The sequence below is a fragment of the Juglans microcarpa x Juglans regia genome, chromosome 6S, assembly GCF_004785595.1.
Source record: "Juglans microcarpa x Juglans regia isolate MS1-56 chromosome 6S, Jm3101_v1.0, whole genome shotgun sequence".
NCBI lineage: Eukaryota > Viridiplantae > Streptophyta > Magnoliopsida > Fagales > Juglandaceae > Juglans > Juglans microcarpa x Juglans regia.
This window is the reverse complement of record NC_054605.1, coordinates 10,273,003-10,285,921: the sequence shown is the minus strand read 5'-3', so window position 1 is coordinate 10,285,921 and position 12,919 is coordinate 10,273,003. Positions and strand designations below refer to the sequence as shown.

The window sequence follows — 12,919 nt, the reverse complement described above, 5'->3', positions numbered from 1 at the left end:
TATTTTTTAATATTATTATTGTTTTAGGATTTGAAAAAGTTGAATTGTTTGTTATATTTTGTGTGAAAATTTGAAAAAATTGTAATGATGAAATGAGATAAGAAGAAACACTTTCACTATTCAAACAGGGCCATCTCTCGTCTCATGTATTTATGTATACAAAAACTCTTATGTAATCACTTTTGTGTACATCTTGCGTACTCCATTAATGTAATTGGTTGCGTCATTTTTTTTTTAATATAAAATAAATGTTTTGGCCAATTACATTAATAGAGTGCACAAAGAATACGCAAGAGTGACTGTACTTAGTAGAACTGTTATGTATAAGGAATAGAAATGCATGAATCCACAGGCATAAAACTTGTGTGGAACACCCTATGGAAGAAATGGCTAATCAATTTGATTTGTGCTGGAACCTACTCTTCCATTTTTGCACATTGATGTACACCGTCCAGAAATTTCAGGCAGACAAACAGTACTTAAATGTTTTAAGATATTAAACGTTTTAAATTAAAATCCACACATTGTATGCATCTTTCTCTCTTCTAACTGAACCATCTGATTCAGACAGATTGAATTGAAGGGGTCCTTATCCTGATGACTTTCTTATCGAATTTTGATTATATTCTCCCATTCTTGCACAATTGATTACAAATTTTATTTGAATAACAGCAAAACTAAATTTTTTTTTATGTGAAATATGAAGTTAGATAAAGACAGGTGCTTTATTCAGACAGTACAAAATGCACATGAATGCACCTTTTTCCATCCCTTTTGGCCGAAATCTGATGAATCACAATCAATGTAATATGCAACATATTACCTTTTATTTGGCTGACAAGGAATGGAAAGAGTTGCATACATGGAGAAAACACTAAAAGAATTTCTCGTCAATTGGAAATTACCCTTTGCCAAAACCTTTTCCCATCTTTCTTACACTGCACAAATCCAAGAAACGTTACAGAGATTCTCTCTCTCTCTCTCTCTCTCTCTCTCTCTGTGGTGAGTAGACTATGCACATTAGAAGTGACAAATATATAATCAATAACTTGAAAGGTTTAACGAGTCACCAGATGGTGCGATTTCTCAATTCTACTGCCTCGATGATTGCTTGTACCCATCCCACCCACCCTCAGGCTCCTTCCTCTTCAAAACACCACCAGCCATAGGATAAATCCTTGCTTGCTCGTCTGCAATAGCCTGTGAACTGGCAACAGACAGTTGCCTTGGTGGAAGAGAAGCCTCATCTCTCCCTTCTATATCTAAGCTTCCAGGACCCGCGTTAAGGTCTAAAGCACGCCTACCCCATTTCCTACTGCTCTCACCACTACTGTTATTACTACCATCAGGAAAACTTACATAAGGTCTGGGGTAATGGGATGAAACTGCACCAGCAGGTCCTAAAAATTGTGGATGCACTGCAGGGAAGCAAACCTTCCCACCAGATGATGAATCCGCATATGCTGTTGAACCACCAGAAAAAGTGGCTGAGGGCAATGGAAAGCTAGTTCCAAAAGGGAAGACGGGGTACGGAAAAGGGCTGGAAGGAAAGGGCACTGCAGGCGAGGATGACAACACTGGTCCCCTGTATATATCAGGACTGAATGGGTTGCTACTACCAGTGGGACCCAACCACCTTTGCAGTCCACCTGTTGCAATAACGGGAAAAGGCTGCTCCCCTCTATCAGGCATAATCGACGGAATCGCGACTGCTGAATAATTGCTTCCCGAATGAAACCACGGAGAGAAGTTCCCCATTTCTGCATTGCTCATTCGAAGGCCTGAAACAGGCAGTTGGGCTGGCAAACTGCTCCTGGCAAGTTGAACAAAAGGTGAAGGTTCAGCATTCATCTCATCAACAGCAGGCCCATTGTTTAAATCGAAGTCCCTGCAGGCACTAACTGCATCATTAAAAGGGCCACCTGACTTTGATTTGACTGGCACAGGTGGGACATCCATTCTACGACCACTGCTTGCGGGGTAGTTTCCCATATCAGAAGCATCATCAACACGGTTCAAATCAAGATCAAGTGCTTCAGAGCATCGAGCAGGAGCAGAACCAATCAGCTCTTCACGTGCCATTTCATGGTTATTGGTCAGGCTAGATAAATTGCCTAGCTCATTAGCAGAATCTTGAGAAGCCAAGTCCTCGAGTATTCTTTCATCAGGTACATTCAAGTCAATATCCAAAGGAAAGCGACCATTCTTGCCAGCTGTAGCATCAGGAAGAGAGATGGTTACAGTTTCCTGAGGCATCTCAGGAGCTTTCCTAGGTTCAGCAGGCCGAAAGGCACTAGTGGCTGCTGATCCCTTCCAACCAAGTTCCCCTTTACTCTTCAACAGGTCAACCGGTGGAACAAAGGGGCCTTTGGCAGCAGCAGTCACCGTAATTGAAGCAGGAATACCAGTAGACACCGAAGAAACAGGAAAAGGTAATGGGCTAACCAAACAAATAGCAGCTGAACATCCTACTTCGGTGAAGTTATTTGTCTCCCCAAGCTTTCCATCGTCGACAGTAAATCCTTCATTCAAATCAAATTCCACTTTGGCCTCCATATCAGACACCCCTGCAACAGATAAACAAGAAGCATCTGCAGCGGCTGATGCAAATTCCTCGGCATCATCTGCTTCTGCTCCAGTTAACTTGGACCCCCTAGACCTCTCATGTTGATCTGTTTCTTGCATGGGAAATGCAGGGGACACCTTGTGAGAAGCTGGTCTACCACGTTTCTTATGAACTTCTTTGCATGCCAAATTCTTCTCAAGATACTTATCATCATGATTAGTGTCAGCTGAACCTAAACCAACTAACATTCGATTCTCAGGGCTTGATGGAGCATTACCTTCCGGCTCGTTACTTTCTGTTTCAGTCTTAACATGAATTGTTGCATCTGTTTCCTCATTTTTTTCAGTCTTCAATTCAATGCCCTTTTCAGGAACCAAATCTTTCCCACCACCAGAAGAATGCAGCACTTCATCAATTCCTTTCACAGCCTCAGAATGGATTATCAGAGCAAGTGGCTTTTCCTCTGTCTTCACACCACTGTTCAACTCTTCACTCATAAGCTTCTTGTTCTTGCCATCAATTTCTAGGGATGGGTAAGATGATGACCCTTCAATGGCTTCCATCTGGACTTCTGGACTTGCAACCACATCACTGACCTTATCCTTGTCCAACAAAGAACCACCTTCTTTTTCTTTAGCATCTACAATGGCATTTGCATTCACCCCATTAATTGCCTTCTTATTATGAAGAGGTTTGGCTCCTTCAATATCCATGGTTTTCTCCATTGTGCTTGCAGGGGAGGAAGCCACTGTAGCAGCTACTGTTGTTTCAGTTGATTTTCCATCACTTTCTAAAAATCGATCTGCAGTTAGCTGCAATTCCATACTAGAAGAATTAAAATGCCCACTGTCCCCTGCTACAGGTTTCTCCCCGGACATCAAAGAGGTAGGTTCATTACCTCCATCTTTAAGCCCAACATTACTGGAAATTACAACCTGCTCCTCATCCTCAACACCAGCACCATCAATTGTGTGGCTTGGAGTGAGGTCATTTACAGGAGATGACTTGACTTTCAAATCACTACCTGTGCATGAGAGCTCAACTGCAGGTGTGTTTCTTTGCAGAGAATCAGTGGGTGAAACCAAATCGGTCTTGGACATCTCTCCAGCAGCCACACTAGCAAGCAGGTTCATTCCAACGTCATCTCCAATGGACATAGACACATTAGCTTCTGAGTACTTGACACAACTTTCAATCAAAGCATTTATCGAGCGCAAAGAAGCCTCATGTGAATTCCAAACTTTAAGTTCGTTTCCTGATGATAATGAAGCACCTTTAGCTTCTGCCAACTTTTTACTCTCATCATCAGTCTTACAGCACTTTTCATCTGTAATGGCAGCAGGTGATCCATCACCCCCATCTGAACCAGTCAGTACATCTTTGAAATCATTACTCTGCCATGATTCAGTATTCACATCTGAAGTATTATTAGCTCGATAACCATCACTCTTTTCCTTCAAGCTACGATCAAACTGGTCTTGCTTCTCTGAAAGCACAGGAGAAGAAGCTCTGCTATTCACCATTGAGGGGTCTTCAAACAATGCTCCACTGGCACTTTGTGCAGGACTGCGAACTCGATTTGGAATCTTAACAATCAATTTATGACTGTTACCCTCCATGATGGGTCCATCAAGTGCCTTCTCACATGAAAATCCCGATTGTGACTGTCTTTCTGAGGCTGGATTTTTGTTTAAGGGACTCCCGCTTGAACCACTTTCCCTTAGAACTCCAGAAAGTGTGGAGCCAGGGAGTCCATTTATTGACTTCCGATGCCGTGAAGAACCACCTGATATCTTATTTCCACTCATTGAACCAGCGGTAGGGCTCCTGGCATCCTCCTTCACTGAAAGTCCAGTTTTGGTATGGTCACTAGAACAAGATTGACTATTGTGCGACTGACTGGAACTGCTGCTTTTTTCATCCCTCACGGTAGTCAGAGGGAGATCAGAGGCGACTCCAACAGCATGTTGAGGTTGGCTATCTCTGAAGTTAGTACTAGCCTGTGCAGGTGATGGCACTGATTTCATAGACCCTAAAGATGCAGATGCGCACCGAGAAGTGCTCTCCCCCAGGACAACCTTAGCTGGAGCAATTTTGGAGGCAGAGAGCTGTGGAACTGAGCTCTTCATAGCAACATCAGCGGATGCTCCTGTCTGTCTGTTCCCACCATGGGAAACTTCTGGAAGACGTGCTTTGGCAGGCCAGGGGACAGCCTGATTTGAACCGGACTTTGCATCATTGATGTTCATTTCAGCCTCAACACGCTTCTTCCAGGTATCAACTAAACTCCTTGCTTTCTTCTGGATTTCCAAGTTTTTATGAGTACGCAAATGGTTCACAGATTTCCCAATGTTGCACATTTGCAAGGCCTGAAGATTTACAGGGAGCTTATCAAGTGCACGAAGTAAAACCAAGAGAAACTCCTCGATAGATTTATCACCATCCTTGGAGCCACTACCATCACCAATCCTCCCTTTATGTACTTCTTGGAGCCATTCGTCTAATACAGGCAGACCCTTGAGCTGCACGAATCGACTAAGGCAATCAAACTTATCTGTGGCTGCTAAAACACCAACAAGCATTGACCGCCCAGCTAAATCTATTTTCTCAGTTCTGTCAGGTTGCATAACCTGCACAAGTCTCTCAACCCCTTCAGAGTCTATAAGCCCTCCTTTCTCTGTAATTTTGGCAGTTTCAGACTTTAAATTGCTTTCCAATCTACTGCGGTTGGAATCCCCATCATCTGCTTTTGCAGTACGCTCTCGTTTGACAGGCTCAGAGGACTGATCTCCCCGCTCCCTTTTTTTACCCTTTACTTGAGTCGGAACAGAGGAACCACTATTCTGAACACTATCTGAGCCAGCTTTCAGCTGAGATGTTGATGTAGGACCACTCATTGGCTTTGGAGATCGAATGTCTGACTGCAATGTTGCGTGCATTTCAATTTGAGTTTTATATAACAGCTGATCTACTTCTTCCTGGCGTTCCTGTAAAAGAAGGGCATTACCACTTTAACTATTCAACATATTAGAGCAAAATGGAAGATTCCCAAAAGCATAAAAGCTCACATCAATATAATCTTGATCAGTCAGCCACCATAAACACTTGTTCGTAATGTCATAAACCTGCCGACACACAAATGACGAAATCCCTGATGGAAGCTCAACACCTTTAGGAAGGAATGCAACTTTACACGGATGGAGTAGCGATGCAGCAGGAATCTCATCCTTATGAAAGGAATAGAAGATTTCGTTCGGCGCAGCTTCCAACTGGACGCCTTTGCCAAGCTTTACTTCAGCAGGACGATAAAGCCAGTTCACACCTAACTTCAATTTATCCTCTTTACCAGCAGCCAGCCAACGAATTATTCCAATGAAAGGTGGGGAATCCTGAGGGGGTTTGAAAAGAGCACAGTCACCAACACTGATTCTGCGGCCATCCTATAAGAGTGATAGGAAAAAAAAACTTCAGTTAATCAAGAAAAAAAATGCTCTTGAAGAAAAACATACAGTTCAGAAATAGATATACATTAGAAATAGCTGGTGTGGCCCCCGGGCGGGGGGCGGGGGGGTGTCTAGGGCCAATCATATGCTTAGTCAAAATAAAGAGTTTTGCAGAGAGTAGAATTTATGAGATTGGGACATGATTGCAAGATTATGTCTTTTTCAATGCTTTATATTATGTTCAAAGGAAGGGAGTTGAAGATAAGCATTATTGGGTTCCCTTGCAAAAATGTCTAAAGTTACAGTGAGAGTTGCATTTATCATGCAGACAAAATGCTTAGGGAATTGGGAAAACTATTGATCATCTCCTTCTTCATTGTGATAGATTTAGGTTGATTTGTCCTCAAAATGTTTGAAGTTGACTAGGTTATGCCTAGACAGGATCTAGAGTTTTTGGCATGTCGGAAAAGAAGGGTTTTTCAGAACAATCTTAATATCATTTGAAATGTATTGTGGTATATTTGGAAAGAATGGAATATATTTTTTACAAGAATGGAATGCCCAAATTTGCAAGAAGACGAGTTCAGCTCTACAACTTTGTTTTCTTAAGTCACTTTTCGGAGTGCTATTCTGTTAATGCCCTCAATACTCATAGAACATTTTGCATTCTTTTTCATTATCCTTGATCTTTTTTGGTTGTTTTCTCTTGCATACATCTTGTGTACTAGGTTGTGCTCTTTGTGCAAATAATATTGTTGTTGTCACTTAACAAAAGAAAATCAAGAATCTGCCAGTCAAGATGAGTGTGCAACTTCATTTTAGAATAAATGAACTCATATAACAAAGTGTTAAAATAGCCACAAGATTTAAAAGGAAAGATTTAAAAAATTGTAAGGGAAAACTAGGAGGGCTTTTCAAGCACCTAAATAATCATGACTATTTGGTCCCCCGTCCCACAAGTAGCCAGCAAGTTTTTTATAGGAAATCAAAATTTTCCTTATATAATGCCAAGTCTTAGTCCAAGTACATAGGAACTATACAAGAGAAACACCCAACAAGGAAAATAAAAAGATACAAGGACCACCAAAGAGGCAAGGAAAATAATTTGAACCGAATGACATTTCTTGAGGTACTTTAGCCCCGAGATGAAAAGTATGGGATGCTAACCCCTTGGAATAATATTAAAATATATAAATTTCGAAACATGAAACTCTACTCTTCTTTAGCCACATCATCAACTTTCCCATTATAAGTCATTAAATAAAAATTATATACATGTAGTTAATGTTAAAGTTATTATATGTTAAATACAAGGCTAACTAAATTTTCATTTAAAGCCAGTAGTATTTTTGTTCCAACACGTTTTTTCCTCAACTCATGCCTTTCTAATGTTGCAAGTAAAGGATTCGTAAAAGTTCAAAAAAAAAAAAAAAAATCTAGAGGAAGCTAAAGGACTTGTAAGTTATTACTTTTGATAGTCAATTTTTCTTTGGCACACTAAACAAAAAGCTCTTTACTTAAGCAAAATTTAAGGTTTCCCATAACTATCATAGCAACAAAGAAGAATATAGGGATTGAGAAAAACAAGGCGTTCAACCAAATTGTGGAGATAAATTTGTAATACTCTTACTTCTTAAAAAAACGTGTAAAATTCTTAGAACTTCTATTTATTGCGTAATGGGTCAAGGATATTAACTTAGTCACGTATAGCATTTCATTTAATGCACCATATGCTATCTTGACTGTGAACAAAAACAAGAAAACTGACATCATAGAACATCCATCAACTAGAGAATGAGTAGACTGCAGAGAATAAGCAGCTTTTTTTGTCTGGACAGCATCTTTGGACAAGATTCTCACCACAGATAATTTGAAGAAACGACGGACATTGGTATTGTATGTGTAAGAAGCATGGGGAGTCAGTTGATCATCTGCTTTTACACTGCGAGGTGGCCAAGGCTATATGGGATGATTTTTTCTCAAGAGTCGGATTGTCTTGGGTTATGCCTTGTAGATTGGTGGATTTCCTCGCAAGCTGGAGAGGACTATACGGAGATTCTCAGGTAGCAGCAATTTGGAGATTGGTACCAATATGCATTTATTGGTGTATTTGGAGGGAGAGAAACGCTAGGTGTTTTGATGATCAAGAGAGAACAATGGATGAGCTTAAAGTTCTCTTTTTTAAGTCATTGCTCCTATGGGCAGGGGCTATAGTTTGTAACGGACGTAGTGTCCATGATCTTCTTCTTTCTATTGTAACCTCTAGCTAGGCATTTTTTCATGCATACTTCCTATGTACCTGGGCTTTGTCTATTTCTATGAATGCAATATCTTTTACTCCACAACCAACATTTACTTTTTTATAGGTACCAACACCAACATTATTCTCAAAACTGACGTAAACAATTCAATGAAAAGAAACCCTTTTCCCCAACACAAAAATGCGGATGCCTTTGGCAAATTCAACCCCTTTTAACATCAGAAAACTTTTTTTTATATAAGTAAAAGGATGGTTAATATAAGACCTCATTTAGGTGAGACTTAAATCACAATGTTATGAATAACGGGTTGAATAGTTAGTCTTGGTGTCCCAGACCCAACGACACTTAAGCGGACAAAAAAAAACTGAATAGCTTTCCGGTTACATATATCAATCGATTCCCCATTGTCCACGATTAAATCTTCAGAATTCTTCATTCAACCTACTACGAATTGTTTGTATCACTCAAGCCAATTCAATAATCGATAAAAATAAAATCATTAATTAGCTCGATTCCCCTATCAACCAAACCAATTCAATTATATTTATGAGGAAATAAGGTTCATTTCCTACTTTCTAAAACAATCAAACCTATATCACCTCAACCACCACCCCCCCCCCCCCCCCGCGGGGGGCCCAAAAAACAAAACAGACGCCCACAAAATCTCATCCAAAAAAAATCAAATCCAGCAACACATAAATTTCTAAGAAGAAAAAAGCCCGGAAAGTATAACCTTGCAGAATGAATTAACTGAAGACGAAGAAGAACCATCGGCAGTGGCGGCTACGATCGTACGCGTAGGGACTGTCCACATGTGCGGACTCCGTTTCCTCTCCTCAACAGCCCGCCCAATCCCATGCATAGCCTTGCATCTTCCCCAATCCCTCCTCCTTCGATCCCACCTTCAATTCCTTCCGCTAGTACCATCAATTCCAGACCTCCGTTCCCAAGTCACCAATTCTCCTACCTCAATTTCTTCGCCAATTCAAAAACCACAAAACCCTAGATCGATCCAAACTCATTTCTTCCGCGGACAAAACAGAAACCCTAATTCTCTCCCAGCCTCAATTCGAGTCCCATTCTGCCCGGATTACTCGGCCTAATTGAAGCTCAGATCCACCGAAATAGTGCGAGTTTTTGGGTCCAGAGAGAAGAAGTGCGAGAATCTAGAGAGAGAGCCAGACGGGGAAAGGAAAGGTGTAGTTAGACTTGGCAACGGGAATGAGTTGGGTCGGTTTCGTATCGGCGTCCAATTTGTTGGAGTCAATCATCTGAAGCGGGTCGTTTTTACCCGGTTCTTGCCATTCAAATTCTTGTGTTCTTTCCTACGTAATTCAAATCAGCTTTGCTAGAAGTAGGGGTGTGCAAAATTTCGAGAATTTCGACTCCGTCCGACCTCCGCTCCGACGCCGACTCCGACAGAGTCGGAGTTGTCGAAATTCGGAACTACTCCGACTAGTGATTCAGAAGCGGAGTCGGAGTCGGAGCTCCATGTAGCTCCGACTCCGACTCCGAATTTTTTTTTAAACCCAGCTGTAAAACGACGACGTTTTACAACTGGGTTTAAAAAAAATTATTGAACGACACCGTTCCACTTAATATGGAACGGCGTCGTTTCATATGTCTTCTTAAGGAAGCCTTCTCCTCATACGTTCCCGTTCCCCCCTTCTTCTTCCTTCTCCAGTTCTTCTTCTTCTTCCTTCTCCCTTCTCTCTTGCGTCTCCCTTCCCAGTGACTGAACTATCCCTTCTCTCTCGCGTCTTCCGTCCTAGTGCCAGCGTGCCGCCGTTCGTCGTTGCTCCTCCGTGCCGTCGTTCCTCGTTGCTCCTCTATTCAGCTTCCACCTACAGTGAGCCCTAAATTTAATTCAACCACGTCTCTTATGAATTGGAGCCAGCAGTTGTGATTCTTGTGAATTGGTTATATTCAATATTCAATATAGTCCCAACACGGCGCTCAAAACCCTAAATTTTACATTGTATTGCAGACTTGCGCTCGAGCGAGGTGTCGAGCGCAAGTTGAGCGCACGTTGTATTGAACATTGGCTCGAGCGCCACGTCGAGCGCAAGTCGAGCGAACCTCTCTGGATGGATTCTGCTCGAGCGCCACGTCGAGCTCAAGTCGAGCGAACCTCTCTGGATGGATTCTGCTCGAGCGCCATGTCGAGCGCATTTCGAGCGAACCTCTCTGGATGGGTTTTGCTCGAGTGTCACGTCGAGCACACGTCGAGTGAACCTCTCTGGATGGGTTCCGCTGAGTCGAGCGCAAGTCAACCGAACCTTGATGTAATAATACATCGATACAATAATATATTATGATACAATAATACATGTCCTATTGTATAATACAATAGCGTAGTTTATTTTTAAACTAATTTTTTGCTTCTAATTTAATTTTTTCAGCTTCATTAATTGTGATATGGATCCTAGACATAGTGGAGATGATCGTCCACAAAGGAATGTGGCGGATGCCAATGCTACAACTCCTACACCGGTGGGTACTTCCACCCCTAGAGCCACATCTAGGGTAGCTACATCTAGAGCAGCTACATCTAGAGCAGCTACATCTTGTGCGAGTAGTCGACTCCCACTCCCAGTTGATATAGAGGATGAGGATATGTTCAACGAAGAGGAGGAGATGCCCATTGAGCAAGATCAACCACCACGACCTTCTAAAAAGAGGTCGTGGACATGGGAGCATTTCACCAAAATTCCTGGTGAAATTGCGAACCCAGTAGCAAGATGTCATTACTGTGGATCACTTTGTGGATGCCATTCGAAGAAGCAAGGTACCAGTGTGTTAATAGCACATCTAAATGGTTGTCAACGATATAAGATAGCGAAGGGATTGCAAGCCACTGATCAGACCAACCTCAGTTACCAAACTTCTACAGCCACTGATGGTACACAGACTAAGAAATTGGTCATCCCTCAATACAGTGAGAAGATGTTGAGGGACATGCTTGCAGAGATGATAATTACTGATGAGATGCCATTTACCACAGTCGAGAAAAGAGGCTTTCGAAAGTTTCTAAATTTTGTTGAGCCACGATTTCTCATTCCATCACGATATACAGTGATGCGAGATTGTATGAAAAGGCATGCGAAGGACAAAGAGGAGATAAGGAAGATGTTTATTACCACTAGCCAGAGAGTGTCTTTTACGACTGACACATGGACTTCCATACAGAATGTCTGCTACATGTGTATCACAGCACACTACATTGACAGTGAGTGGATTTTGCATAAAAAAATTATTGGTTTTAAAGAAATTGTAGATCATAAAGGTGCATCCATTGGGGCGAATATGGATGATTGTTTAAAGGACTGGAGAATTCGAAAAGTGCTGTGTATTACAATTGACAATGCCAGTGCGAATGAAACAGCAATTGATTGGTTTAAGCGGAACACGACGGTGAGAGATGATGTCATTCGGGCCCACGAGTTTATTCACGTTCGATGTTGTGCTCATATCATTAACCTCATAGTTGTTGAGGGATTAAAAGAGGTTCATGATTCCATAACCCAAGTCCGCAACATTGTACGATATGTGAGGGGTTCCCCTCAAAGACTTGCCAAGTTTAAGGCAATAGCAGAAGATCTGAAAATTGAATGTTCTAGTATGCTGTGCTTGGACGTTCCGACTCGATGGAATTCTACATACATGATGTTGGATGTGGCACAGAAGTACCAAAAAGCATTCGAGCGGATGGAGGTCGAGGATGGGGGCCTGAGGTATGCTTTGTTGGAGCCAGCAGGACAGGGGCTCGGTGCGCCGGACACACATGATTGGACCAGTGTGAGTTATTTTGTTGAATTTTTAAGAACTTTTTATGAGATAACCATGCGGCTATCTGGATCCAAATATACGACTGCGAACTCATTTTTCAACGAGCTCTCGGAGCTTCACTTCCAGTTAGAAAATAGTTGTACTGACTCTGCTGGATTGTTATCTGCTATGGCTACGAGGATGAAGATCAAATATGATAAATATTGGGGGAATATTGAGAAGATAAATAGATTGCTATTTGTGGCTGTGATCCTTGACCCCCGAGTTAAGTTGGCCGTTCTAGAATTTTGGGTAAATTCCGTCCTGGGGGCAGTGAAGGCTGCAGAGTTTATTAAATTGCTAAAAAGTGATGTTGATGACTTATATCATCACTACAGTACTAGTGCTCAGCCTTCATCCGCAGTTGGTAGCTCCTCACATTCGAGGCTGACAGGATTGACAGTTTCCTCAGGTGATACTGACCCATCTGTAGGGGTTAGAGGCAATCGTATTATACAGCAGTATCATCAACTCATGTCAACAAGGAATATTATGCATTGTATATATGAGGTTGAACGATATTTTATGGAAGTTGTCGAGGCACCTAGTGATGTATTTCAGTTATTAACTTGGTGGAAAGTTAATTCTACCAAGTATCCAGTCCTTTCCCGTGTGGCCCGAGATGTGCTAGCCATTCCTGTCACTACAGTTGCCTCAGAGTCGGCATTTAGCACTGGAGGTCGCATGTTGGATGCTTATCGGAGTTCATTGTCACCGTCAACCGTGGAGGCCCTCGTTTGCACACAGAATTGGATAAGTGAAACGCCTATTGGACTAGATACTGTTGGCGTTGATGCCGAGAGCTATAGGCTTGAATCGGG

General features: G+C 41.9%; 1 protein-coding gene across 1 annotated transcript; it reads right to left on the bottom strand.

Annotated features, from left to right (window-relative positions):
• Positions 1 to 805: 805 nt before the first annotated feature.
• On the bottom strand, positions 806 to 9,500 carry LOC121236466. Its single transcript, XM_041132894.1, has 3 exons — positions 9,004 to 9,500; positions 5,635 to 6,006; positions 806 to 5,553 (listed from the first exon to the last, which is right to left on the bottom strand). The coding sequence occupies exons 1-3, from the start codon at positions 9,130 to 9,132 to the stop codon at positions 1,093 to 1,095; spliced, it is 4,962 nt and encodes a 1,653-aa protein (XP_040988828.1). The 5' UTR covers positions 9,133 to 9,500; the 3' UTR covers positions 806 to 1,092.
• Positions 9,501 to 12,919: the final 3,419 nt, after the last annotated feature.